This window comes from Pongo abelii, chromosome 19, assembly GCF_028885655.2.
Source record: "Pongo abelii isolate AG06213 chromosome 19, NHGRI_mPonAbe1-v2.0_pri, whole genome shotgun sequence".
Taxonomy (NCBI): domain Eukaryota; kingdom Metazoa; phylum Chordata; class Mammalia; order Primates; family Hominidae; genus Pongo; species Pongo abelii.
Genome location: NC_072004.2, coordinates 2,499,027 through 2,526,735, shown reverse-complemented (window position 1 = coordinate 2,526,735; position 27,709 = coordinate 2,499,027). Strand labels below are relative to the sequence as shown.

The 27,709-nt window shown below is 60.6% G+C and overlaps 1 protein-coding gene across 3 annotated transcripts; it reads left to right on the top strand.

Moving 5' to 3' along the window:
• Positions 1 to 3,147: 3,147 nt before the first annotated feature.
• Positions 3,148 to 26,566, top strand: CLUH (clustered mitochondria homolog). Of its 3 annotated transcripts, none has more exons than XM_054535351.2 (26): positions 3,148 to 3,168; positions 10,882 to 11,084; positions 11,906 to 12,077; positions 13,358 to 13,501; positions 13,688 to 13,812; positions 13,905 to 14,059; positions 14,160 to 14,285; positions 14,599 to 14,746; positions 14,940 to 15,032; positions 16,824 to 17,518; positions 18,450 to 18,673; positions 18,853 to 18,957; positions 19,134 to 19,234; positions 19,859 to 20,011; positions 20,105 to 20,167; positions 20,284 to 20,528; positions 20,845 to 20,929; positions 21,109 to 21,262; positions 21,346 to 21,485; positions 22,893 to 22,973; positions 23,055 to 23,180; positions 23,269 to 23,390; positions 23,654 to 23,747; positions 24,053 to 24,187; positions 24,267 to 24,340; positions 25,143 to 26,566. In XM_054535351.2, the coding sequence occupies exons 2-26, from the start codon at positions 10,896 to 10,898 to the stop codon at positions 25,324 to 25,326; spliced, it is 3,933 nt and encodes a 1,310-aa protein (XP_054391326.2). In that variant the 5' UTR covers positions 3,148 to 3,168; positions 10,882 to 10,895; the 3' UTR covers positions 25,327 to 26,566. The 3 variants fall into 3 exon arrangements, with proteins under 3 accessions (XP_054391326.2, XP_024091075.2, XP_024091074.2); XM_024235307.3 differs by lacking the exon at positions 3,148 to 3,168 and adding an exon at positions 3,711 to 3,959 and having other exon boundaries at positions 18,856 to 18,957; XM_024235306.3 differs by lacking the exon at positions 3,148 to 3,168 and adding an exon at positions 3,728 to 3,959.
• The last annotated feature ends 1,143 nt before the right edge of the window (positions 26,567 to 27,709 follow it).

Genomic DNA, 27,709 nt, shown 5'->3' with positions numbered 1-27,709 from the left:
GGAGCCCTCAGAGCCTGGCACCTTCTACACTGAAATCATTCACCCAACCAACAAATGTGCATTATGTGGGGTATGGTCATATGCACCTGTAATCCCAGCTACTCAGGGAACTGAGAAGGGAGGGTCACTTGAGCCCATAGTTGGAGGCTTCCGTGAGCCGTGATCATGCCACTGCACTCCAGCCTGGGCAACAGAATGAGACCCTGTCTCTAAAAATAAAATTAAAAATAAATAAATGTGCATTAAACACCTACCATGCATTGGGCTCTGGAAAGATGCTGGGAACACCCAGATAAATAAATTATGGTTCTTGCCTTCAAGAAGTCCCCAGGTCGGCCAGGCGCAGTGGCTCATGCCTGTAATCCCAGCACTTTGGGAGGCCAAGGCGGGTGGATCACGAGGTCAGAAGTTCGAGACCAGCCTAACCAACATGGTGAAACCCCGTTTCTACTAAAAATACAAAAATGAGCCGGGCATGGTGACGCATGCCTGTAATCCCAACTACTAGGGAGGCTGAAGGCAGGAGAATCACTTGAATCTGGGAGGTAGAGATTGCAGTGAGCTGAGATCACGTCACTGCACTCTAGCCTGGGCGACAGAGCAAGACTCCATCTCAAAAAATAAAAATAAAAAAAAACCAAAACAAAGTCCCCGGGTCTAGTGGCTGGACTCCTCACCCAAGACCCAGACATCCCAGTATGGCCAAGAGGGTCTCAGTTTATGCCTATTGCCCCGTGTCATTATTAATAGGGTCCACTTGCACTCTCAAAAGTGTTCTGGTTTTAATGATAAACTATGCGATCACCTTAACCATAGCACATTGTTATAGGCAATGGTGGAAATAGCGGGGGAAAATGGGAGTTTGTGCTGTTAAGACTATGATGGAGGCCAGGTGTGGTGGCTCACGCCTATAATCCCAGCACTATGGGAGGCCAAGGTGGGCAGGTCACCTGAGGTCAGGAGTTCGAGACCAGCCTGGCCAACATGGTGAAACCCCCCCCAACTAAAAATACAAAAATTAGTCAGGCATGGTGGTGGGCGCCTGTAGTCCCAGCTACTCGGGAGGCTGAGGCAGGAGAATCACTTGAACCCGGGAGGCGGAGGTTGCAATGAACTGAGATCATGCCACTGTTCTCCAACGTGAGCTACACAGCGAGACGCTGTCCCAAAAAAAGACTATGATGAAAAGACTTTGGTGGAAGCAGTGTGAAAGCAAGAATCAGTCTGCTTAACGTGTGGTCAGAGGTCAGACCACCAGACTATGGAGAATGTGATCAGAGGATGATATCTTTTTTCTTTTTCTTTCTTTCTTTTTTTTTTTTTTTTTTTTGAGACAGGGTCTTGCTCTGTCGCCCAGGCTGGAGTGCAGTGGTGAGATCCTGCAGCCTCGACCTCTTGGGCTCAAGTGATCCTCCTACCTCAGCCTCCTGAGTAGCGCACACCACCACACCCAGCTAATTTTTGTATTTTTTGTAGAGATGAGGTTTTGCCATATTGCCCAGGCTGGTGTCCAACTCCTGAGCTCATACAATCTGCTCTCCTCGGCCTCTCAAAGTGTTGGTATTACAGGCGTGAGCCGCCGCACTTGGCTGGATGATGCTTTTTATACGTGTCTGTTTCTCTAACCCCAGGCTTGCTGCTCTTCCCCAACCCCCAGGGTTAAAACTGAGCTTCCTATTATGAGTAGCATTACCAACATGCAAGGGCTTCCAACTTTAGCTGCACTGGACCACTAGGTACAATTCTCAAAAACCCTTGAGTTTCATGAATACAAACTAAGTACCCATCAGCCAGGTGACTGGCTAAAAGAATTATGGTACAACCACACAATAGAACATTATCCAGCATAAATGGAATGAGAACACCTACTGAAAGCGTATAAAGTAAAAAAAAAATCAGAGTGAAGAATAGCAGGTACAATTTGCTGCACATTTGTGTAACAAAAGAGGAACAAGTGTGTGTATACACATACGTATATACACACACGCACACATAAGTATGTGCGTGTGTGTGTATATATATATATATATATATATATAGATGCACACTTTTTTTTTCTTTTTTTGAGACGGAGTTTCCCTCTTGTTGCCCAGGCTGGAGTGCAATGGCACGACCTCGGCTCACTGCAACCTCCACCTCCTGGGTTCAAGCGATTCTCCTGCGTCAGCCACCCGAGTAGCTGGGACTACAGGCCCACACCACCATGCGCAGCTAATTTTTGTATTTTTAGTAGAGACGGGGTTTCACCATCTTGGCCAGGCTGGTCTCGAACTCCTGACCTCGTGATCCGCCCGCCTTTTGCCTCCCAAAGTGCTGGGATTACAGGCGTGAGCCACCGCGCCCGGCTTTTTTTTTTTTTTTTTTTTGAGACGGTGTCTGTGTCACCCAGGCAGGAGTGCAGTGGTGCGATCATAGCTCACTGCAGCTTGGAACTCCTGGGCTCAATCTGAGCCCTCCTGAGTGATACTCCCAGCTCAGCTCCCAAGTAGCTGGGACTACCGGTGCGTGCCACCACACCTGGCTTTTTTTAAACAATATTTTTTGTAGAGACGGAGGTTTTGAAATGTTGCCCAGGTTGGTCTCAAATTTCTGAACTCTGAACTCAAGTCATCCGCCTGGCTTCGACCTCCCAAAGTGCTAGGATTACAGGCGTGAGCCGCTGCACCGCCCGGCCAAGAATCTTACCACTTCTCATCTTCCTTCCTCCCGTTTAAATGCTTACATCCCATCGTTGGCTTTCCTCACTACGTGCTCTCCAGAACAAGGTCGGCTTTCCTTTGCAATTTGTGCGAGGCCCTAGCTAGGGCCCTCCCAGCCCACCTCGGGAAGCTGAAGCTTTCCAGTTCTCGTTAGAGCTTGACAAACGCTCCTAAGCTTATAGGCCTCAGGTGCTTCACAAAGGCCCCCTGCGGCCTGGGCAGGAAAGACCCACCGCGCGCTCTCTGCCTGGAGCACTTCAACTCACTGCAAGGCCTGGTTCCAATGTCCCCTCTGCAGCGTTCTCTGACCTCACTGTTCCGTCCCCGCCAAGCCCCAGCCAAGTGAAAAATACGAGTTACTGTAAAGCGTCCTGGCTGTGGATGGAGTCAGACCCGGCTCTACCCCTTGCTCTCTGTGTGACCTTGGTCTCGGCCTCCTCCACTGTAAAATGAGGACACCAGCCTGGAGGTGAGGACCCATGGGTCGGGGACGCGGGTAGGGAGCCCGTTCTGGCTCGGGGCAAAGTTTGGCGGGTCCATTCTGACTCTTGATCCCCATTAGCCATGTGCCGCCCTCGCCTCTCGTGCCCGTGCCCTAAGCGACCTTCCACTCCCTCAATAATCCAGCCGCACCCATTCGGCGGGAAAGGGCCTGCCCGGTGGGGAGAGCGCTGAGGGTCACGCGAACACCGGAGATAACAGACTGCGCGGTCATTTAGCAAATTTGCAAAAGAAAACAGGGGATCCTTGGAGAGGGGAGGGTTAGCCATGGCAGAACCAGACCAGTCTCCACCCAAGGTCACAGTGCCCGCCCAACGGGCAGCGAGCGGCAGGGAGTCTCCCCGAGGCCCCGCCCCGCGAGGGCGCCCAGCCTCCCCGGGCCTTGAGTCAGAGTGCGTTGCCTTTAAGACGTTCTGGAAAGTCACCGCGTCCGTGGGCGGGGAACCAGGCGCGGCGCGTTTTGTCCCTCGCGGGCCGCCGTGGGCCGGGCCGGGCGCGAGGGCGGGGCAGGGAAACGGCGGCGGGGTCAAAGGCCACGGCGCGCACCACGTGGGCCGGTGACTCCGTCCTTCCCGCAGCGGCCGCGGCGCGCAGGGCACTTGAGTTAGTGGCGCGGCGGGCGGCGCGGACAGCCGAGGCGGACGCCCGCTTCCGCCACCATGGTCATCAAGACGGACGAGTTGCCGGCGGCTGCCCCAGCCGACAGCGCCCGGGAACACGGCTCGCAGGCCGGGGGCAAGGGGCGGCCGGGCGCGGCCGGTGAGCGGGGCCGGGGCCAGCGGGCCGCCGGGCGGGGGGCGCCGGACCAGGGCGGGCGGGTTCGGGACTCCGCGGGGACTGCCGCCTTTCCTCCGCGTCGGGCCCGGTTGTATCTCGCTGGGGCCTCCACCGGGTCGCCCCCGCCCTGAAGGTCACCTTCACAGTCGCCCCCGGCTGCGGCCCGGGCTTCGCACGTGCGGTCCCGGGGAAGGCAGCCTCGGCCGGCGCCCTCGGCGGGCACACGCGCGCCTCATCGCAGGGGCACGTGCGCGCACACGCGGTTTCGGGGTGCGCCGCCGCCGCAGACCGAGGGAATCGGCGGCCCCACCCCCTCTGCGCCCGAGCTGGGGAGCTCTCTGAGCTGGGGTGGCTCCGACGCTTGCGGGACAGCCCCCTTCGGCACCTGCTCCGCGTCGGCCTCCCAGGCATTCCCTGTGCGCAGGGCTGCAGCCCTGAGAGTGAAGCTCCGCTCGAGGCTTCCCAGGCTCGGTTTGTGGGAAGAGCACGAGGTGCGGGGTGTGCGTTGTGAGGGACGTCCCTGGTTCATGCCCTGAGGCCAGGCTGTAACCGCAGGTCTTCAGGCTGTGGCGGAGACTCTCAGGTGTGTTGGCCTGCTCGGCCGACCTGGTGTACGGGGCGTCTGCCTTTGCATGGGGCAAAGCCAAACTCCTTGGCGGGGGAAGTGTTTGTGCCAGAACTTGATCATTAACCTGCCTTATTGCGAAAAGTGGGTCAGACCAGAGTTACTGTTTTTAAGGCAAAGGTCATTAGTGTGGAGTCAAGCTCCCAGCGATCCCCCATGGGGGCTGTATGGTGGTGACTGTGGCAGTGGCTGCAGCTTGTCTCGGGTGGGGCCTGCTTTCCCTTTCTCCTGAGCCCCTTCTCTTCCCTCTGTTCCCTCCACCGTGTCTCAGATTCCAGCCTTGGGACTGGAATCCCCTTCCCAGACCCTCAGTCGTCATCTTCCTCAGGCCCTCTTTGCTCCGGGTGGCAGTGGAGGTGCAGAGCTACTCCTGTCCCCCAGTCCCTCCCTCCTCCGTCGACTGTCCTCAGTTGGGACTTGTGGTCTTAACGCCTCATCATCTCCCTTCCCAGCTTCAGTGAGTGCGCCAGGGCTGACTTGGGAATCAGGATAGGGACAGCGTTCAGCCCTCTGACCCTATTCCCATCATAGCGGAGTTGCCTTGGGGTGAGGGACAGGTGCTGGGGCAGTACTGCTGATCGTCTAGACGAGGCCAAGGTTTGGGCAGAACAGCAAATGCTCATCGTCCCAACCTACCAGGCTTTGTGCTGATGTGGTTCTGAATCAGTGGGGGCAGGCTGGATAAGAGGAGGTTGGCTGATTTCTCCTCTAGCAGAGACCCGAAGAGTTGAAGTGACTTGCCCAAGGTCACACAGCGATTTAGTTGTTAAGGGAAGTGTTTGGATTCCAGCTCATGGCCAGCAAGCCAAGGCTGCCGTGGCCTGGCCCAGAGGAAGCTGGGACAGGCGTGTTGGTTTGGATCCCATGCTGAGAACGAGGGAGCCGACGAGCGTCTGGAGGATTTCTGTGAGGGAGTCAGTGAAGCCCCTCCCTAACTCTTTTGGTTGGGGGGCTCTGTCTGGGGTAAAGTGAGTCAGGGAAGGGCACAGCTATTTGTTTTGGGGAAACTGGGAGCATACTCGTGGGCAGGACATGGGCTCCTATGTCCCTGGGAAGGTAGTACAGGTAGCTAGGACTTAGGTTACAGCCAGCCCGGATCTATTGAAAGAAGGACAGAGCCTTAATGAAGACCCCCCAGCTGGGGCCCACCTGAGCATCAGAACCAAGGCTCCTGACCTCTGAGATCCAGCTCTGGAAGGCTCTTCAGCCCCCTTAGGAAGGAGGTGATCTAGGCCATTGAGGGTTGGGGGCAAGAGTTGGTTACCTTCCTGGGAATACAGCGGCTTTTAGGGGTTAAGAGAACAGGCAGGTTTTTCAGGTCCACAGTGGTGCGTCAGGTTCCTTCTGCCCAGGGGAGGGCTCCCTGGAGTTGAGGCCCAGAGGGGGAGAAGGAGGAGGCTGGCAGCTGGGGAAGGAGTCTAGGGGCTTATGGGAGCTCCACAACAGGATTTTGGATGTGATGTGGGGAGAGCAGCCTGAGGAACTCTGAACTGTCCTCAGGCCCTGAACACCTGCCTCTGGCCTGGGTGGGACAGGAAGGAGGCAAACAGGTGCCTGGTCCGTAGGTTCTTAGATAGGCCGCCTGCCCGCCCCATTGCCTTTCCCTGAAGCCCTGTGCTGCTGGGACGGGTGATGCGCCTTTTAGGACCCTACTTCCTGCTGGAGACTCACTTGCTGAGGCCTTGGCTGGGGCGTGGACTGGCCCTGGCACAGTCTTCTGAGTGAGATTGTGCCTGGCTTGGGCAGCACACAGGCCCTCTGGGAGGCCTAAGTTTCTTTTCTAGTTCCTCCTCTCTGCCGCATTTGGGCTCCCTGCGCCTCCAGGCCGGGGCAAGGGTGTGCTTTGTCTCTTCCCTAGCATCTGAGTTTGCTTGTATGCAGAGTGCTGTTGGAGTACGGCTCTCCCGCTCTGCAGAAGACCTCCTTTTCCCCTCCCCTAAAGCTGACATCCTCAGAGGTGCCCCTGGGCTATGAGAGGAGGGAGTATTGGCCCAAGGGTGTAGAGGCCTTGGGGAATGCTGTGACTGGGATAGATCTGCCCCCTGAGTAGAGGCCTGAGACCTGGAGGAGGAAGTGGGTGCAGCCTACCTGTGGGTGCTGCCAGGCCCCTTGGGAGGGGCTGGGTGGGCTGTGCTGAGTGGGAGTGGGTCCATGGGAGCGGGTCCGTGGGAGCGGGTTGGTGGGAGGGGGTCGGTAGCCTGTGCTCAGTGGGAGTGACTCAAAAGCCATGGGCTTGGGCATCTGACACCCCTATTTTTTCTTTTCTTTTTTTTTAAACTTAATCCCCAATGTGATAGTAACACCTGGTTTTTTCTTGCTCTGGGTTGGCTCCTCTTGCCTCTCTGACCTTGGGCAGCTGCTTCCTAGCCTTCTGGAGCCTCAGTTTCCTCAGGTGAGATGGGCTGGCACGGCGGTTTAGGGAGCTGCCGTGGGCTGGGCCTAGCGTGAGTCCTGGCTCTGTGGTAATCAGAATGCAGGTGGTTGTCAACACTCCTCTGGGGTCACTGCCAGGCTGCCCTGCCCCACCCCTCTCTCCGGAGGGTTAGGGTGTATTTCGGGAGAGGGTAGGAGCAGAGGGGCTCTGTCTAGGCCTGGTCCTTCTCCTCTGGTCATTGTGTGAGACCCAGCACCTTCCATGGGGGCTGTGCAGCAGCCCAGGGTCTGCCTGATCCCTGGTCCTGGAGGGGAGGGGATGGAGTGAGAGCCTGGCTCCCGCCCACCCTGGGTAGGGTGGATGCTGGGGCAGCCCTCGCTGGGCGCTGGCAGCATGTCAGAGGCCCTGGGAAGGCGCCCTGGCCAGCTGGGCTCCTCCCCCGCCGTGCGGCCACCGGCCTCTTGCTGCCAGCTCTTTTCTCCCCTGGGAGAGACTTGGTTCCCTCCTGGCAGGGCCGGGGCTGCTGGGAAGGGAAGATGGAGCCTGCCAGCTTCTTGATGGAGCCTGGAGGCCAGGGGCACGGGTGCAGTTGTCCTCTGGGAAGCTGGGGGCCCATCCCCCTCCCTTCCACCAGAACCAGTGACTCCAAGGAAGGGGCTGGCAGCCAGGTCACCTGCAGGGGGCAGCAGGAGCCAGAGGTCCCAGCCAGGCCCTTGGCCCAGGGACAGTGGGGTGCTCAGTGTCTGGGACTGGTGGGCAGAGGCAGCTACCTTATGGCCTGGGCCCGGGTCTGTGCCAGCTGTTGGCGGCAGCTGGCAGAAGCGGTCCTGTTCACCCCCACTGGGGTGGGAGCGGAGGAGAGGACCCCCTTGCTGGGCCCTGCCCCTGCCAGCCAGTCTCCTAGGCCCTCAATCTTGAGGAGTCCAGGTACCCCAAATTCTGGGTTCTCGGATCCCCCTAGCGGCTTTGCCGGCAGTGACCCCCTCTCTAGGGGGCATAGGGAGGTGGGCCTGAGTGCTGATAGCAGCTCTCTCTGGGGTCCTGGGGCCACTGGGTTCTCCTGGCCCACAGCCGTCCTTCTGGCCGACCTTGAGCGGGATGCCAGGCAGGGGGAGTGTGCCCTTCCTGGGGCTGCCATGGCAGGCCTGGCCCCACTGAAACCCGAAGCCAGCCGGAGCTCCAGCCCCGGGCCGACTGGCTGCATTAGGGCAAGGGTAGCAGCAGAGGCTGGAACGAGGAACCCAGGCAATGCTGGGGCTGAACTGGAGAGCTGGCTGCCTTGCTGCCATGGCTATCCTGAGACTCCAGAGCCGAGGGGAGGGCAGCTGCCAACTGCACCAGGTGAGCACCGGGACCTGGTGAGCCAGCCAGCTGCCTGCTGGGGAGATCGCTCCGCCTTCATCCAGGGGTGGGGAGACCTTCAGCGTTCCTAGGAGGAAGGATTAGGGGCAAGACATGCTGTCCTGGGGAGAGGAGGCCCCTGGGGAGCCGGCCGCATTCCTTTGAAACGGGATAAGGAATAGGTAGCCCCTGAGGGTCGTCTCCCTGGGCTGGGGAAGAAGAGTGGGAGCCGTGGCCACCTTGCCTTGTCCTCCCTCCTTTCTGTCCTCCCATTCCAGGCATGTGAAAGAACACAGGCTCTCTCTGTCTAGGTATTTGACTCCCCACTTCTGGGATCTCATAGCTCAAAACCGCTGTTGTATATTGGGTGGGGGCCCTTCCTGTTTCTCCCCTTATTCCAGGGGCTTGGCAGCCAGCACAGCCTTTCTCAGGGGCTGCCCTGCCTCCTGCTGTTTGCAAGCTGACCGACCACCGCCCCAGCTGTCTGTCTGCTCTGTCACTAGAGTCAGGCAGGTGTGTGGGGCTGCTCACGTGCTAGGGGATTGGGGGTGCCCTTCCTGGGGCAGTTGGATCCTGGAAGGGAGGTCTTTGTACATCCTCGTGGTTCCTGGGAGAGGGCGGGGTGGGGATGGAGAGCCATGACATGCACAGTTACTGAAGGTCCTCAGTGGCCAGAGTTGAGGGCAGTGCCGCGGCGTAGGGTGCGGGCTGCAGGAGGGAGTCTGGGGCCCGTTCTGACTTGGTTGACCTTAGGCCAGGCTCCGAGCCTTTCTGGGCTTCAAATACCCCTCTTTGGGGCAAGGGGGAAGAGAGTCTTTGAGCTCTTAGAGGTCCTGTTTCTCATTTGCTTGTGGGGATCCAGGGAAAGGGAGTGACTCTCTCCAGGCCCCCCAGTCTCTGCCTTTCCGTACTGGCCTCATCCCTTCCCTGAGGCTCCTGCTCTGCATTTCTGGTGGGTCCGGATTGGGACCACACAGTTCTGGGAAATGTACCTGTCCCCACTCCTGAGAGCTGGGTAGGGAAGGGGAGGTGGGGTCTAGATGGGATGGGCAGAGCTGGGCGAGCTGTTCTTTCTGGAAGGGAACCCAGGCCCTCCTCAGAGTTGGGACCGTTGAACTTCAAGCCAAGCCAGGCAGGTCAGCCTGGCCGATGGGCAGATCCTGGGGGCTGAGGTCCTCATCTCCTAGATGGGTGCCCAGGCAGGCCTGTGTCTGCTGAAGGGTTACTGAGAGGCGGTCCTTGGCTCCTCAGCGGAACAAGGGGCTCTTGTTCCACTGGTGCCTGGGTAGGAATGCAAGGTTTTGTCACCTGCTCCCCACCCTGCTTACAGCATGTGGATTGGGTGCTGTCTTCAAATATTGCATGTAGCTAGGGGTTTGCAGTAAGTGCTTATTTGTTGCCTTTTCTGTTGAGCCTGGGCAAGATAGAAGGTGGTGGGTAGAGTTGCTGGTGAGGACGCCACCCTGGGTGCAGCCGAATGTCTCTGGGAATGAAAGGGGGAGGGAGTGTGATTCTGCCATTAAGGGTCATTTGGGCAGGCTGTTGAAAAGGCTTATTTCTCCTAGGCCTTGAAGGGTGAGTCAGTGTTTGCTGTACAGAGTGGGATGTCAGGGGCAGCACAGACACAAGCACAGTGGTGGGAGAGTGGTGGGACGGCTGTGGGCAGTACCAGGCTTCCATGGCGTGGTGTCCTTAGACCTCAGCAGGTAGCAGGCAGGAGCTGAGGCTGACTTCAGGTGGGTGCCTGAGAAGCTTGGTCTTGTAAGCAGTGGGCTTCCTAGGAGGGTTGCAGTGGCATTGCTGAAATAGAGGAAATGCCTGCCCCAGGGCAGTGGCTGCAGAGGCCGGGTCCCGTGGGTGGGTTGGGAGATTTAGGGTGGGTTGGGAGATTTAGGGTGGGTTGGGAGATTTAGAGTGGGTGACTAGATAGAGCAGGTGCCAGTTTGAGGAGGAAGATGAGTTCCGTCCCTGCAAGACGGGGCTTCAGTGATGCCTCAGGGACAGCCACATGTTGATGCCTGGGAGGCAGCCGTCTCCTTGGTCCAAAAGGCTGGAGAGAGGACAGGATTGGCCGTGTGAGCCACGAGGCAGGAGTGTATGGGAGGGGGTGGGGTCAGAAACAGGAGAGGCTGGGCCCAGGCACACCCCTGCAGCGCCCCCCTGCAGCCCAGGACAACAGCTCAGGAGGGATGGAAGAGGATGGAGCTGGAGAGGGAGGAGCAAGGGCACTGTGTGGGGTCAGAGAAGAGGAGAGGAAGAGGGGAACTGCTGCTGGGAAGCCAGGTGTGTTAGGGCCGGAGGAGACCCTCGGGCTTGGCTTTGGTGACCCTGAGGAGAGTGGTTTGGGCCGTGTGTTCAGGTGCAAGCCATACCACAGTGGGCCAGGGAGCAGTGGCTGGGAGGGGCGGCTGGGTGTGGAAGTGGCCTGCAGGTGCACGGAGGGCGAGGCTCGCGAGGGCGTGCAGATGCCTTTCCAGAAGGCAGGTGCCCCCGCGTGAGGTCAGGCGGACGGCCCCGCCGACCAGCGAGGCTGCCTAATTCTGATCCGTTCTTGTCACCCACAGAGCTGCCATCAGTCATGCTCTTAAATGGGGACTGCCCAGAGAGCCTGAAGAAGGAAGAGGGGGCGGCCGAGCCACCCAGGGAAAATGGGCTTGACGAGGCCGACCCGGGAGATGAGACCGCCGGCCAGGAAGTCATTGTCATTCAGGACACGGGCTTTTCTGTGAAGATCCTCGCCCCTGGGATCGAGCCCTTCTCCCTGCAGGTAAGATAGAGGAAGGGGTGCTGGGGGCCAGGCCTGAGCCTGCTGGGGAGGGTGAGCTGGAAAGCTCAGCCTTGCTTGTGCTCCTACCGGCCCCACTTTGTGGCAGGAAACTGAGGATCCCGTGCCCTCCCTAGAGTCACTCAGCTAGCGTGTGGACGTGGGAATTGAGCCCAGGGTCAGGTCATTGCCCCATTGCTAGAGGACAGCGACCAGCTGGGCCTGCCAGCCCTACGTGGGGCGGGGAGTGATAGTGGCTGGGTAGTGTTGGCATCCCAGGACTCCCCAGCCTCTTGCTGTGTGCCCTCAGGCAAGTCACCTCTCTCTGGGCCGTGATTTTACCATCTGCCAGAGGGGAGGGTAGTGTTGGGTAATCTCCAAGGACAGAGCCAACGTGGAGGTCTTGCAAGCCGGTGACTCAGTGGGGAACGAGATAGGGCCGTCGTATGTCTCAGCACCCGCAGGCTTGGGCCCCAGAGCACCCCTTCTGGAAGGTGAAAGTCATTTGCCCCAGGCACCTTAGCATTGGGTAAGGCCGGGGGCGAGCCTGCCGTCTTCTGTCCCCCTGTTCTTCATCTCCCTTCTCTGCTCGGGCATTGCTCTTGGTCTGCAGGCCGAGTCGGCGGGCCAGGCTCCAGGCTGCACACACAGGGCATGACATGTGCGGACACGGCCTGGATTTAAAAGCCAGAAAGTGGGATAGCCGAGTATTTGGGGCATTTATTCTGGGGACCAAGGTACTTTGGGCTGGGGACAAGGGGATATTGTCCTTGCTGTCCGCTACGTGGCCTCTCACCGGGGTGGGCGGGGCCTTCTCCCTGCAGGTGTCCCCCCAGGAGATGGTGCAGGAGATCCACCAGGTGCTCATGGACCGTGAGGACACATGTCACCGCACCTGCTTCTCGCTGCACCTGGACGGCAACGTGCTGGACCACTTCTCGGAGCTGCGCAGCGTCGAGGGGCTGCAGGAGGGCTCCGTGCTGCGTGTGGTGGAAGGTCGGTCTGGAAGTTGGGCAGCCTGCCCGGGGGAGGGCCCACGGAGGCAGAGGCAGGCAGCACCATCCATGCCAGGGTCCCTGTGTCACAGATGAGCTCGTGGAGGCAGGATTGGAGCACAGGTCTGCTTCTCAGGCCAGCACACGTATACCTGCCAACTTCACGGCCCATGGGTTAAAGAACAGAGCCGCGGGCTGGGCGCGGTGGCTCACGCCTGTAATCCCAACACTTTGGGAGGCCGCGGCGTGTGGATCACCTGAGGTCAGGAGTTGGAGACCTGCCTGGCCAACATGATGAAACCCCATCTCTACTAAAAATACAAAAAGTTAGCCGGGCGTGGTGGCATGCACCTGTAATCCCAGCTACTCGGGAGGCTGAGGCAGGAGAATCACTTGAACCTGGGAGGCAGAGGTTGCAGTGTGCCCAGATCGTGCCACTGCACTCCAGCCTGGGCAACAAGAGCGAAACTCTGTCTCAAAAAATAAAACACAAAACAAAAAAAAGAACAGAGCCGTGATTCTAAAAAAGAAAATCAGGCAGTACCATGCCAGGGCTTGAAGTCAGTCCAGTTCAGTTCTGTACAGATGCATGAGAAGTCCCAAAAGTTTCCTAGCCCTAGAGTGGGGAGGTCGGGCACGGGGAGGTGCCATCAGGTTGGTCTGTGGCCTCAAGTTTTCTGGGTAGAAGCTGCTCAGGTTCCACACCCAGAGCCTGTCCGCCTGTTGAGAGCAGTGATGGAAAAGGTCTGTAGCTCAACAGTGCCCACAGTTGATCACGGAACCTCTTCCCTCCAAAAGAACTGCCATTAAAATCCCATGAAACCACATGGGGCAGTGTTGACACTGGGGGCCTTGGAAAGTCCTCAGGCCACCCCTACATGAGGCTGCCTCGGGAGAGCAGGGCAAGGCTGTGGTGTGGAAGTCCCAAAGCTCCAAAAGCCCTGCCCAGCCGACACACTGGCGCACAAAAGCAGGCGGCCTTGTGGATGCCTGAGGCCTGTGTGTGCTTCAGAGGCATTTGGCAGAAAGTTCTTTATGAACAAAGATCCCTGCTCACCAGTAGGCAGAGTGTGTGTGTGTGTGTGTGTGTGTGTGTGTGTGTGTGTGTGGTGTCGAAACCAGAACTCCAGCTTATGTGTTCATAGTGGAATTTGAAAACGGAAACCTAAAGTTGAAAATTAAAACCACTGTGTTAGCACCCCCAAAACCTGTTTTGTGCTGAGCAGGTTGTTCAGGGTGCAGGGCCCTGGTAACGCCGTCCCCTCCCTGCCTTCCTGACAGAGCCGTACACAGTGCGTGAGGCCCGCATCCACGTGCGCCATGTCCGAGACCTGCTCAAGAGCCTGGACCCATCCGATGCCTTCAATGGGGTTGACTGCAACTCCTTGTCCTTCCTGAGTGTCTTCACCGACGGCGACCTGGGAGGTGCGGGAGACACTGGGACTGGGGATTGGGCCAAAGGGCGGGGAGCATGGAGGTGGGGGGCTGGAGAAGGGGCCGAGGGGCCTGGGCCTGAGGCACCCAGACCAGGGCCGTCAGCAGGTAGGGAGACAGCTGGCCCTGGGTGGCCCTGGGTGGCCCTGTGCTGACCACCAGCCTCGGGTCCCTCAGACAGCGGGAAGCGGAAGAAGGGCTTGGAGATGGACCCCATCGACTGCACGCCACCCGAGTACATCCTGCCAGGGAGCCGGGAGCGGCCACTGTGTCCCCTGCAGCCCCAAAACCGTGACTGGAAGGTAGGATCCTGGGGGAGGGAGGAAGAGGGTCCCTGGCGGGGTGGAGGCCCCACACCAGAGGCCTGGGCCCTCAGACTCGGCCGCTCCCGAAGCCCTTGCAGTGCCTGAAAGTACTCACCATGAGCGGCTGGAACCCGCCCCCGGGGAACCGGAAGATGCACGGGGACCTCATGTACCTGTTTGTGATCACGGCCGAGGACCGGCAAGTCAGCATCACCGCGTCCACACGGGGATTTTACCTGAATCAGTGAGTCCCTGCCAGCCCACCACGCCCCCCTGCCGTGCCGGCTGTTCTGGGTCTGGGCAGACACCTGGGCCCCGGCTCAGTGCCCGCCCTCTGCCTGCAGGTCCACGGCTTATCACTTCAACCCCAAGCCCGCCAGCCCCCGCTTCCTAAGCCATTCCCTAGTGGAGCTGCTCAACCAGATCAGCCCGACCTTCAAGAAGAACTTCGCTGTGCTGCAGAAGAAAAGGTAGTGCCTTCTTCCTCTCCCGCCTTGTCTCATGGCACACGGGGGCATGGGGTGAGCCGGCCCACCTGCACTCCAGTGCTTCTGTCTGAAGAAACCGCCCTGGGCCCCGAGTGTTGGAGTCCCCGCTCTAGGGAGCTGTCAGCCAGTGCCGAGACGGCAGCCGCAGGAGAGGCGCCCGCGCACTTCATCTGACTTCAGGGCAGTGTCTCAGGGCGGGAGATGCCGGAGCAGGCGGGGACCTCGGAAAAGGGGCCCGTGGAAGGGCTCTGAGCTTGGTGGGCTGCCCCATCTCCGCCTCCCCTGCCTGCCACAGGGTCCAGCGCCACCCGTTCGAGAGGATCGCCACCCCATTCCAGGTGTACAGCTGGACGGCCCCCCAGGCGGAGCATGCCATGGATTGCGTGCGCGCAGAAGACGCCTACACCTCGAGGCTGGGCTACGAGGAGCACATTCCTGGACAGGTGCCTGCGGCCTGGCCCCGCCCTCGCTGGGCACCCCCGCCCTCCTGGGTGCTGGGCTGGTTCCGTGCACATCCCTGGAGGCCCCACGCTTGACTTCATGTGGGAGTCTGGGGCTCTTAGGAAGGTAGAAGGAGGGACTTCCGGGAGCAGGGCACAGGCTGAGCTGGTTGCTCCCTCCCTGATCTTTCTGCAGACCCGAGACTGGAACGAGGAGCTGCAGACGACGAGGGAGCTGCCTCGCAAGAACCTGCCTGAGCGGCTGCTCCGAGAAAGGGCCATATTCAAGGTGCCCGCAGCCTCTGCTGGCCGGCAGTCTCAGGCCCACCGCCCACTGCTGGCGGGTTTTCTCACGGAGAGGAGGAAAGCAAGGGAGGCAGGGGCAGCTCTTACCCTGTCAGGTTCCCCGAAGGCCAGTCAGCGTCTTCCGCAGGGTCTACTAGCCTTCTGCCTCCCAGCAGACCCTCCCAGTACCTTTTTCTGGCCTCTCTGAGGCTTTGAGTCACTTCCCGTAGGGACCGAGTGTCCGGGGCCGTCCGGCTTCCCGCCCTCCACTGACTGCTGCGGGGCTTTTGCCTGGGCGAGCACCGGCCAACCATGGCCCTTCTAGGGCGGGAGCTCATTTGCATAACACTTTTAGTTTGCCGGGGTTTCAAAGTTATTAGTGCTGGGTTACTAAGAGAAATGAGGAAAAGCAGTTGCTTTAAAAAAACAAAAATCTCAGGCCAGCTTCGGTGGCTCATGCCTGTAATCCCAGCACTTTGGGAGCCTGAGGCGGGCAGATCAGAAGGTCAGGAGTTTGAGACCAGCCTGGCCAATATGGGGAAACCCCATCTCTACTAAAAATACAAAAATTAGCTGGGTGTGATGGCGCATGCCTGTAGTCCCAGCTACGCGGGAGGCTGAGACAGGAGAATTGCTTGAACCCAATAGGCGGAGGTTGCAGTGAGCCGAAATTGCATCACTGCACTCCAGCCTGGGCGACAGAACAGGACTACGTCTCAAAAAAAAAAAAAAAAATCTCAGCCAGGCACAGTGGCTCACACCTGTAATCCTAGCACTTTGGGAGGCTGAGACAGGCAGATCACTTGAGCCCAGGAGTTGGAAACCAGCCTAGGCAACATGGTGAAACCTCGTCTCTGCAAAAAATACAAAAGATTATTAGCCAGGCATGGTGGCATGTGCCTGTAGTCCCAGCTACTCGGGAGGCTGGAGTGGGAGGATGGCCTGAGCCAGGGGAAGTCGAGGCTTCAGTGAGTGCAGATCTCGTGCTGCTGCATTCCAGCCTGGGCAACAGCGTGAGACCCTGTCTGAAAACAACCTCCCATAGTTTTACTGCCTAGAGATGATAATTGTAGAAACAAAACTCGTTTCTGGGTACTGACTTCACCGGAGATGGTGCCAAGTACATTATAGAGACTATTTCCTATAATATTTTGGACAAATTGTAAATGTCAGTACCTTTATTTGTTCAAGTTCACCTGGCATATAACTGGTGGATCCCAAACCTGCTCACACTTGTTAATCACTAAGCTCTGCTGTTTCCCTCAGCACAAGTGTATTCTCAAAACATGGGGGTTTTTGTTTGTTTGCGCTGTTTTAGAGATGGAGTCTCACTCTGTCCCCCAGGCTGGAGTGCAGTGGTGCGATTTCGGCTCACTGTAACCTCCACCCCACGGGTTCGAGCAGTTCTCCTGCCTCAGCCTCTCGAGTGGCTGGGACTACAGGCGCGCGCCACCTCGCCTGGCTGATTTTTTTTTTGTATTTTTATTAGAGATGGGGTTTCACCATATTGGTCAGGCTGGTCTCGAACGCCTGACCTCAAGTGATCTGACCGCCTCGGCCCCTCAAAGTGCTGGGATTACAGGTGTGAGCCACCGCGTGCCCGGCCAAAACATGGTTTTCTTGGCCTTTTCTACATATGAGGAAACTGAGGCTCCGGGTCCCTGGGTTCCCAAGGCAGGCCTGGTTGCCTCCGCGGTTTAGGGGCGTGCGCATGGCCAGGTGGATGCGCATGGCCAGGTGGATGCAGGCTCTCGTGGGCGGGGCCTCTTACCCTCCCTTCCTCGACCCCCGGCAGGTGCACAGCGACTTCACCGCGGCAGCCACCAGGGGCGCCATGGCCGTCATTGACGGCAACGTGATGGCCATCAACCCCAGCGAGGAGACCAAGATGCAGATGTTCATCTGGAACAACATCTTCTTCAGCCTGGGCTTCGACGTCCGAGACCACTACAAGGATTTCGGGGGGGACGTGGCAGCCTACGTGGCGCCCACCAACGACCTGAACGGCGTCCGCACGTACAACGCGGTGGACGTGGAGGGGCTGTACACGCTGGGCACGGTGGTGGTGGATTACCGCGGCTACCGGGTCACGGCCCAGTCCATCATCCCCGGCATCCTGGAGCGGGACCAGGAGCAGAGCGTCATCTACGGCTCTATCGACTTCGGCAAGACCGTGGTGTCGCACCCGCGGTACCTGGAGCTGCTGGAGCGCACGAGTCGGCCCCTCAAGATCCTGCGGCACCAGGTGCTCAACGACCGCGACGAGGAGGTGGAGCTCTGCTCCTCGGTCGAGTGCAAGGGCATCATTGGCAACGACGGGCGCCACTACATCCTCGACCTGCTGCGCACCTTCCCCCCGGACCTCAACTTCCTGCCCGTGCCTGGCGAGGAGCTGCCTGAGGAATGCGCCCGCGCCGGCTTCCCCCGCACCCACCGGCACAAGCTCTGCTGCCTGCGCCAGGAGCTGGTGGACGCCTTCGTGGAGCACAGGTGAGGGGCGGCCCTGCCGGACCAGGGCCGGGGCCAGCTGCAGGGAGTGCGGGCGCCCTGGGTGGGGCTGGGTCCTTGAAGGGAGAAGCGCTGGAGAATGAAGAAGGGCTCCGTCTGGCCACAGTCATTGGACACCCGTCCCCACCTGCCCTGCTGTCTGGCTCCCAAGCGCAGAAACCCGGGCTGCAGACTCGCGAGCAGCCAGGCGGGTGACGCGGCTGTGGCGGGTGCTGTTCTCTTAATGAGCACTTGGAAGTCTGGGTAGCTGTGACTGTCCCAGTGCTGGGGGTCCCTGCCGCTGGTGTTTAGTGCTTGGGAAATGGCCATGTGAGAGGTCCCACAGCATGAGTAACTGTCTCAAATGACAGTGGCTTCCTGTCACTGTTGAGAGCCCTGACGTGGATGGGGAGCTCCTCTTTTCCTGTCCCCTCCAGGACTCAGCTGCCTTTTTTTTTTTTTTTTTTTTCCCCTGTTGAGACGGAGTTTTGCTCTTGTTGCCCAGGCTGGAGTGCAATGGCACGATCTCGGTTCACCGCAACCTCCACCTGCCGGGTTCAAGTGATTCTCCTGTCTGAGCCTCCCGAATAGCTGGTATTACAGGCACGCGCCACCGCGCCCAGCTAATTTTTTGTATTTTTAGTAGAGACGGGGTTTCTGCATGTTGGTCAGGCTGATCTCGAATTCCCAACCTCAAGTGATCCGCCCACCTTGGCCTCTCAAAGTGCTGGGATTACGGGCGTGAGCCACCGCGCCCGGCCGCCTTCTTCTTCCTGTCTTGGGAGATCTTGGTTTTTCTGCGTTGACTCATGCACACCGGCCAGGAGGTGCCCTATGCCTGCGGGGTGTGGAGCCCCAGCTGCCGGAAGCCTTGGGCCAGCAGAGCTCCTCTCCCCGATTTCCAGCTCCTGCTCTGCCGTTTCCTCTGCTCCAGGTACCTCCTCTTCATGAAGCTGGCAGCCTTGCAGCTGATGCAGCAGAAAGCCAGCCAGCTGGAGGCCCCCTCCTCCCTGGAAAATGGTGGTCCTTCCTCCTTGGAGTCCAAGTCTGAGGACCCTCCAGGACCGGAGGCGGGAAGTGAGGAGGAGGGTAGCAGCGCCAGCGGCCTGGCCAAGGTGAAGGAGCTGGCAGAGACCATCGCCACAGACGACGGCACAGGTGGGGCTGCTGCAGATGGCCGGGAGAGAGCCCGGGCCGGCCCTGCCAGGGTGGCTTATGACCCCATCTGGGAGAGGCTGGCACACATCTCTGCAAGGAGCTAGGCGGCGAGGCTTGGGGCAGCCCAGCTCCACCGGTGGCAGAGGGGACCCGCGTCTCATGGAGCCATGTCTCCACAGCAGACCCTCGGAGCCGGGAGGTGATCCGCAACGCATGCAAGGCGGTTGGCTCCATCAGCAGCACCGCCTTCGACATTCGTTTCAATCCTGACATCTTCTCACCGGGTAAGTGGTAGGGGCCGGGCAGCGCAGGAGCCCTCCAGGGCCGGAGCTTCGCTGGGGTGCCTGGGCCTTGGGGCTGGTGGGTTTGTTCCCCATCTGAGCGCTTCCCCTGCCAGCCCCAGGCGGCATTTGTCTTGCCACTGCCTGGCTCAGCCTCTCCTCTGCTCTCCCTCCTCCAGGGGTTCGCTTCCCTGAGTCCTGCCAGGATGAAGTTCGGGACCAGAAGCAGCTGCTGAAGGACGCGGCTGCTTTCCTGCTCTCCTGCCAGATCCCTGGCTTGGTGAGGGAGGGGCCGCGGGGCTGGGTTGGGGCTTGTGCGGAGGGTGCTGGTCCCTCATCCGTCTCTGACTTGGAGGCCCATGAACACAGGATCGCAGGAGTGACTTTTTCAGCTTTCCCTAAGTGGGCATCCCCATTTGACAGATGGGGAGCCTGACCCCCAGAGGTCAAGGGCACAGGCCCGCTGAGCCCACCGGGTGGGGCTGGCAGCTGGGAATCCAGTCTTCTGAGTCCTGGGTGGTGGCACGGCTGGGGGATGGGGCCAGAGCTCAGTGGGGGCTGCTCATCCTCCCGCAGGCTCTGTGCCTGGTCCCAGGATGCTGGGGGCTCCCCCAACACCATGGCCTCCAAGCCTCAGGACGCGGGGCTGGGAGTCAAGTAGTGCCCCCAAGCAGGCACCTCTGCTTCTCCCACGTGGTTAGAGGGGGCCTGTGCCACCACCGGGTTCTTGGTTCTTGGCCTGTGCTCCTTCCAGAGGCTGGGCACATTCTGACATCCTGACTGGGAGCTGGAGCCTTAGGGGTCCTTCTCCAGGGGATCCCAGGATAGCTGTGTTCCCCCAGAAAGACTCAGTTGGGTGGAGGCAGAGGAGCTGGGTGGGGGCCTGAGCTGCTGCAGCCCGCAGGTGAAGGACTGCATGGAGCACGCAGTTCTGCCTGTGGACGGGGCAACGCTGGCAGAGGTGATGCGCCAGCGGGGCATCAACATGCGCTACCTGGGCAAGGTGCTGGAGCTGGTGCTGCGGAGCCCGGCTCGCCACCAGCTGGACCATGTCTACGTGAGTGCTGCCCGGGGTGGGGCGGAACGGGAGCTGTGGGGCTGGGATGGAGGCCGGGGGCCTGACCAAGACCTCCCTTCTGAATCCTTCCAGAAAATCGGCGTTGGAGAACTCATCACCCGCTCGGCCAAGCACATCTTCAAGACGTACTTACAGGTGCCACCTGTCTGCTCTGCGGCCGGCCATGGCCTCCCAGGGTGGTGTGGGGCGTCGGGAAAGAGCCTGAGGTGGGGCTGAGGGCTCTCATGACTTGAAGCCAACCTGCCTCACAGGGAGTCGAACTCTCCGGCCTCTCAGCCGCCATCAGCCACTTCCTGAACTGCTTCCTGAGTTCCTACCCGAACCCCGTGGCCCACCTGCCCGCCGACGAGCTGGTCTCCAAGAAGAGGAATAAGAGGAGGAAAAACCGGCCCCCGGGGACTGCGGATAACACAGCCTGGGCTGTCATGACCCCCCAGGAGCTCTGGAAGAACATCTGCCACGAGGCCAAGAACTACTTTGACTTCGACCTCGAGTGGTGTGTGCGGGGCGGGGCTGGGACCGGACAGGGGCGGTGGGGTGGGTGGGATTGGGCAGATGAGGCGGCCACCACCCACCCCCAGATGGCGTCTAAGGCCTGTGCTCATAGACCAAGGAGTCGGAGGAGAGAAGAGGGAGCAGCTGTGGGAGATCACTGGGTGCTGGAGGGTGAGGGCAGCTGGGAGGCTCCCGGGGGCCGGGTGGGGCAATGTTAGGTGGAGGGTGGGGCAGTGTTGGGGGGTGGGGTGGGGCCGGGACAGTGTTGGGGGGCCCGGCGGTGCTTGGGCTGCTCAGGCCCCCTGCTCCCTCCTCAGTGAGACCGTGGACCAGGCTGTGGAGACCTACGGCCTGCAGAAGATAACGCTCCTGCGGGAGATCTCGCTGAAAACAGGGATCCAGGTGGGCACGGCTCACAGCGTCCCCGCTACGTCCCTGCTGCAGGCTCCCACTCCTGGCCAGGGCCACAGGGAAGGTGGCTTTTTCATAGTAGCCGTCTGTGCGCAAGCGTTGGTGGGTTGGGAGGTGCCAACCCGCTGAACCTGGGGCTGAGGCTTCCTGTGTGGGGGTCTGCCCCCCAGGTCCTGCTGAAGGAGTACAGCTTCGACAGTCGCCACAAGCCCGCATTCACCGAGGAGGACGTGCTCAACATCTTCCCCGTGGTCAAGCACGTCAACCCCAAGGCCTCGGACGCCTTCCATTTCTTCCAGAGCGGACAGGCCAAAGTGCAGCAGGGTGTGTGGCCACGTGGGGCTGGGTGGAGGCGGGAGCTCCCCATGGCCCGTCCTGATCTTGCCACCCCTGGGGGTGCCCTGCAGGCTTCCTGAAGGAGGGCTGTGAGCTCATCAATGAGGCCCTGAACCTGTTCAACAACGTCTACGGAGCCATGCACGTGGAGACCTGCGCCTGCCTGCGCCTCCTTGCCCGCCTCCACTACATCATGGGCGACTACGCAGAGGTGAGTCTCGGGTACCCTCTGGGCTGTGGCAGCAAAGGCCTGGCCTCGTGTTGGGGGATGGGGAGTGAGGGGGCCCCCGATGGAGGAGTGGGTGGAGTCCAGGAGACCCCAGGAAGTCGCTCGTTCTGCTCAGGCCACCCCTGGCTCCACCCCTCTGTAACTGTGTCCTGGGGAGACCTCGGGAGTCCCCTGTGCTGCGGTGCGGTCAGTTCTGGGAGGCGATGGCAGGGGACCCCCCCAGGGGGCGTCAGCAGGGACGCCTCCTGAGACTCCGTGAGTGGACAGGAAGCACGCCACCGAGCTCCCGCGTCCTCTGTGCCCAGTGCAGGCTGTGGGGTTCTGGGTGCCCTGCCTGGCCGGGGCTGGTGGAGGCTGTGGGGTTCTGGGTTTCCTGCCTGGCCGGGGCTGGTGGAGGCTGTGGGGTTCTGGGTTTCCTGCCTGGCCGGGGCTGGTGGAGGCTGTGGGGTTCTGGGTGCCCTGCCTGGCCAGGGCTGGTGGAGGCTGTGGAGGGGTTCTGGGTGCCCTGCCTGGCCGGGGCTGGTGGAGGCTGTGGGGTTCTGGGTTTCCTGCCTGGCCGGGGCTGGTGGAGGCTGTGGGGTTCTGGGTACCCTGCCTGGCCAGGGCTGGTGGAGGCTGTGGAGGGGTTCTGGGTGCCCTGCCTGGCCGGGGCTGGTGGAGGCTGTGGGGTTCTGGGTGCCCTGCCTGGCTGGGGCTGGTAGAGGCTGTGGTGGGGTTCTGGGTGCCCTGCCTGGCCAGGGCTGTTTCGGGGTTAGCATGTCTTAGGATTCCTACTCCCTGCAAAGGGACTGTTTTTTCTTCTCTTTATAAATGGGTGGGGTTTTTTTTTGTTTGTTTGTTTCTGAGACAGGGTCTTGCTTTGTCACCCAGGCTGGAGTGTAGTGGCGTGATATCGACTCCCTGCAGCCTCAACCTCCTGGGCTCAAGCGATTCCCCCACCTCAGCCTCCCGAGTAGCTGGGATTACAGGCGTGTGCCACCACACCTGGCTAATTTTTGTATTTTTAGTAGAGATGGGGGTTTCACCATGTTGGCCAGGATGGTCTCAAACTTCTCACCTCAAGGGACCCACCCCTGCTCAGGCTTTTTTTTTTTTTTTTTTTTAACATTTTTAGTAGTTTTAGGTTTGTATTTGGGTGTTTGTGGAGATTTTGTTGGGCGTAAGACCATGGGGGTGTGGAGCTCTCTGTGGAGCATGACCCGCCCCTCAAGGTGTGGCAGCAGCTGCTGTTGACCCCCCTGCTGTTTTGTGCAAGGGACAGATCCAGGGCACAGCCGGAGAGGACAGGAGCCTGCAGAGCGGCACCATGGGCTGCTGGGCCGGGGCCAGGTCGGCTCTGGGCGCAGGGGGGGTTCCCACGCCGCGGCAGCCACCTCTCTCTCCCCCCAGGCCCTGAGTAACCAGCAGAAGGCGGTGCTGATGAGCGAGAGGGTGATGGGCACCGAGCACCCCAACACCATCCAGGAATACGTGAGTCGCGAGTGTGCCCGCGCCGGGGCTGCGAGGGGCTGGGTCCGCGGCCACCCTGACCTGTCTCGGCCCCGCCCGCAGATGCACCTGGCCTTGTACTGCTTTGCCAGCAGCCAGCTGTCCACCGCCCTGAGCTTGCTGTACCGCGCCCGCTACCTCATGCTGCTGGTGTTCGGGGAAGACCACCCCGAGATGGCGCTGCTGGACGTGAGTGCTGGGGCGGGGGGCCGGCAGGGAACCAGCTCCATCCCAGGGGACCGGGAGCTGACCAGGGCCCCCCACCGCCTGCCCCCAGAACAACATCGGGCTGGTGCTGCACGGGGTGATGGAGTACGACCTGTCGCTGCGCTTCCTGGAGAACGCGCTGGCCGTCAGCACCAAGTACCACGGGCCCAAGGCCCTCAAGGTGGCCCTCAGGTGAGGGGCCGCCCGCCCAAACTCCAAGGCCCGCGGAGGCCTGCGGGGCACCCGGCGCGGGCGGGGAAGAGGCCCGGTGCTCTCGTCTTCCTCCACCCGAGAAAATTTCTCTCGGCCTCCCCCTCTTCTCTGAGCCCTGGACTTGATGTTCCCCTCGGTGGCTTCCAGGGAGGGATCTAGAGGAGACCCCCGGCCCCCGAGTCAGGCCCCCACGCCCAGCCCACTCATGCCCTTCCCTCGCCCCGCGCCGCGCCTCCCGGCAGCCACCACCTCGTGGCCCGAGTCTACGAGAGCAAAGCTGAGTTCCGGTCGGCGCTGCAGCACGAGAAGGAAGGTTACACCATCTACAAGACGCAGGTGGGCGGGGCGGGGCGGGGCCGGGCAGGGCGGGGGCGGGGCCGCGGCGGGGCGGGGCGGGGCGGGGCCGCGGCAGGGCGGGGCGGGGCGGGGCCGCGGGGGCGGGGCAGGGGCGAGGGCGGGGCAGGGGCGGGGCCGCGGGGGCGGGGCGGGGCCGCGGGGGCGGGGCGGGGCGGGGCCGCGGCAGGGCGAGGGCGGGGCAGGGGCGGGGCCGCGGGGGCGGGGCGGGGCAGGGGCGAGGGCGGGGCAGGGGCGGGGCCGCGGGGGGCCTGATCCCTTCGTGCCTCTGCCCCGCCTCCCCGCAGCTGGGCGAGGACCATGAGAAGACCAAGGAAAGCTCCGAGTACCTCAAGTGCCTGACCCAGCAGGCCGTGGCCTTGCAGCGCACCATGAATGAGATCTACCGCAACGGCTCCAGCGCCAACATCCCGCCCCTCAAGGTGAGTCCGGGGCGGAGCGGCCCCTTCGGCCCGGGCGAGCGCGGGAGCCCCGCTCACGGCTGGTTTCCCCGCCCCGCAGTTCACAGCCCCCAGCATGGCCAGCGTCTTGGAGCAGCTGAACGTCATTAACGGCATCCTCTTCATTCCTCTCAGGTGAGGCCCCCGCCCCACTCAGAAGCGCCTCCTGGTTGGTGGTTTTTTGTGAGTTGGAGTCTCGCTCTGTCACCCGGGCTGGAGTGCGGTGGCGCCATCTCGGCTCACTGCAACCTCCGCCTCCCGGGATCAGCGATTCTCCTGCCTCAGCCTCCCGAGTAGCTGGGACTGCAGGTGTCCGCCACCGCGCCCGGCTAATTTTTGTGTTTGTAGTAGACACGGGGTTTCACCACGTTGGCCAGGATGGTCTCAATCTCTTAACCTTGTGATCTGCCCGCCTCGGCCTCCCGAAGTGCTGGGATTCCAGGCGTGAGCCACCGCGCCCGGCCCGCCCCCCTTATTTTCCTCAGCATCCTCGCATTCCACGAGTGAAGACCTTGGCGTTTCTGCTTCACATAATGTGTCTTGGCGTCTTCCCATCAGTACCTAAGAAGCGGCTTCATTCCCTCCCCACCGCTTCCCATTCTACGGCGGGGTGGGCCTGAGGAGCAGGCCCCGGGCTCCCCGGGTGGTCACAAGCAGTGTGGCCTCATGAGAGAAGTGGATTTGGTCAGCAAGGCCCCCCAACTCCGCTTTCTTCCCCCTGCTCTGGAGGGAGGCCACAGAGGGCAGTGAGGGTGTCCCGAGGCCGGGTCAGGTGCAGGGTCCTTACCTTCCGCCTTCAGGAGGGCAGCGCTTGTTCACACGCATTTCCCACTGAATAGAGCACAGAGCCTGAGCTTATCCCACAGGAAAGCCGGGAGGGTGGTGGAGCGCCCAGGACTCCTCTGAGACCCACCTCCATCCCCACCCTTATCCTCAGCCAAAAAGACCTGGAGAATCTGAAAGCCGAGGTGGCGCGGCGGCACCAGCTCCAGGAGGCCAGCAGAAACAGGGATAGAGCCGAGGAGCCTATGGCTACCGAGCCCGCGCCAGCGGGGGCCCCAGAAGACCTGGGCTCCCAGCCCCCGGCTGCCAAGGACCCTTCTCCCAGCGTGCAGGGATAGAGAGGGAGACGGACAGTCAGCCAGCGGCCCCGTCACCAGGGAGGCAGACTCCAGGAGAAGGGGGCGTGCCTGCGGGCGGAAGAGGAAGCAAGGTCCTCCTCTTCCACGTTTCACCCCACCCCACCCCCGTATCCTCCTGGGAGCCTGGCCTGCCTGCCCCAGAAAAGATGTTTTTGCACTGGTTCAATGAATATATGATGCAGAGGCCCCATTGAAGACACGTGAATGGCGTGTGCGGCCATCAGTTCCCGGCTGGGGGGCAGGTGTTGCTCCCGCCCCCACCCTCCGGCGGGCGTGTGCGAGTGCGTCCCTGGCTGAGAGTGTTGACCGTCCCTCTCCCCTGTACATAGCCCGAGCCAGTCCTGAGTGGGTGGCTCCTGAGTGGGTGATGCGCAAACGGGATTTCTCAGGTCATTTGTATGGTCGACATGATGGCTGCTGCTTTTGCTGCCACTGCCCCCGGGCCCAACCTGTCTGAAAGTCCAGGTTTTAAGCCAAAAAACCTGGTGGGGAGGGGGCTTTCCTGTGTCCTGGGATGGGGAGCCAGAGCTCTGTGGCAGGGCTGGAGGGTTGGGGTGCACTTTAGTTTGGGGCGGGACGGGAGCCGCAGTTGTGATTGGCCTGGTCTGGCTGTTGCTCCCGAATGAAGGGGTCGGGGTTGGCTTGCTGGGCCCTCAGAGTCTAGTGGGTGGCGCTGCCACAGGCTCTGACTCGGCTCCCTACTCCCTGCACCCAGCTGGGCATGGCCTTGGGGCCTGCAGTCTGAATGTATCCGTCTTCTCAGTTTTAACCTGAGCTGCCTAACGCACAGTGGGCGGGGGGGCGGGGCTGGGGGAAGCAGGGCCGAATTACGGATCCCGGGAGTTACAGGTGCCGACGTGATGTCACTTCTCTGGAGCCCAGCTCCCTTCCTGGTCTGAGACTAGCTCTGGGGGGTGGCGGGGGCCCCCACAGGCCCCGCTGCTCCCGCTCCACCCTGCCTGTTCTGCTGCTCTGTGCCTGCTGTCAGAGCCCTGGTGGCGGAGGATGTGGCCACCCTGAGACCCGGAGGAGACGGGCGTCTGCCTGGGTTTGCGGAGAGCTGCTTATGGGTGTGGTCTGTCCAGACACCTTGTTTCAAAGGGGATGGGCGTGAGCTAGCAAGCAAAGCATCCCCCCCGCTGAGCAAGAACTTTTTCTTGTTTTTAAACCATCACGTCCTCATTTCACATTGGAATAAAGTGAGTTTTTGAAACCTGCGGCCCCAGGCTCACCTGTGTGTTCTGTAACCCGGTCTGGGTGGATGGTGAGGGCTGACAGGAATGTGACTGGGAGAGGAATAGATAAAAACGAGGTCAAGTTCGAGGTCATGCTTACATTGTCACTTGACTGGGAGGTAAGGGGGTGGAATCACAGGCACTCAGCTGGAATTCACCGAGCTGCCGGTCAGTGGCAAGGCTCGCGGGAGTGTCCTGCAGGCGAATGTCACCTGTCATCAGGTGCAGAAGGCCAGGTGGGGAGGGGTGCTGGCCTGTGGGGCCAGGCCCTGTGCATGCTGGACCCGTGAGGTCACTCAGCACCCCCCGGCTGGCCACCTACCCCTGTCCTTTCACTGGAGGTAAGGAGGGTGGGCAGCACTGCCCAGAGGTGAGGCATTGGGGGCAGGGAGGAGGGCCTCAAGTTCGCCACCCTCGGACAGGATTTAGAGAGCCAAAAACCCAGGTGGCCTTGAGGGGCAGAGCCTGTCTCTAGAGGGGAAGTTGAGCACTCAGTAGCTGCTGGCAGCTGCTCACCATCCGTCTCCAAGAGCAGGCCCCACCAGGAACATACGCCTTTTGGGATGCTTGGAGAGATCTGTACGTCTTGGAAATTCTGAAAAGAAAAAAATTTCAACCCTGAGTCTGTCAGTTTTCCTGAGCCAACTGGAGAAAAGGTGCTTCTGACCTGGAGGTTTTAGGTGACAGCCGGGGACAGCCATCAGCGAGTGAGTGCCCTGCTACGGAACCTCTCGGACTTCCCAGCAGCCCCAGCCCAGCAGCAGCTTCCTTTGCTGTCACCGGTGTGTCCTGAACATGCTTTCCCCTCTCCTGAGTGTTGTTAAACGTGGGCCACACCTTCATGCACCTCTCAAAACGGGGCCTCCTGTGAAGCTGAGAACAGGTCGGGTTTGATTACCGTTGTGCCTCCTCCTCACTTGAGAGTCCCGTATTTCCTGGCTGATCCTTTAAGCGTATTAGTGCCCTCAGACATCTTTTGACGACCCAAATGGCAAGGGGCTGTTTTCCTAAAGCAAATGGAGGCTCTAGGTGTGAAATCCACTTTTTCTCCTTCCCTTCTTTTAGGTGACAGGTTTCAATTTTTTAAAAAGTGGCGTCCTGGGCCAGGCGCGGTGGCTCACGCCTGT

Excerpts from the sequence above, each read along its gene's own strand:
- CLUH (XM_024235306.3), top strand. The coding sequence starts at position 3,860 with ATGGTCATCAAGACGGACGAGTTGCCGGCGGCTGCCCCAGCCGACAGC. Across the intron at positions 13,502-13,687 it reads CACCGACGGCGACCTGGGAG|ACAGCGGGAAGCGGAAGAAG; the intron begins GTGCGGGAGACA and ends CGGGTCCCTCAG. Across the intron at positions 20,012-20,104 it reads ACCAGCTGGACCATGTCTAC|AAAATCGGCGTTGGAGAACT; the intron begins GTGAGTGCTGCC and ends GAATCCTTCCAG.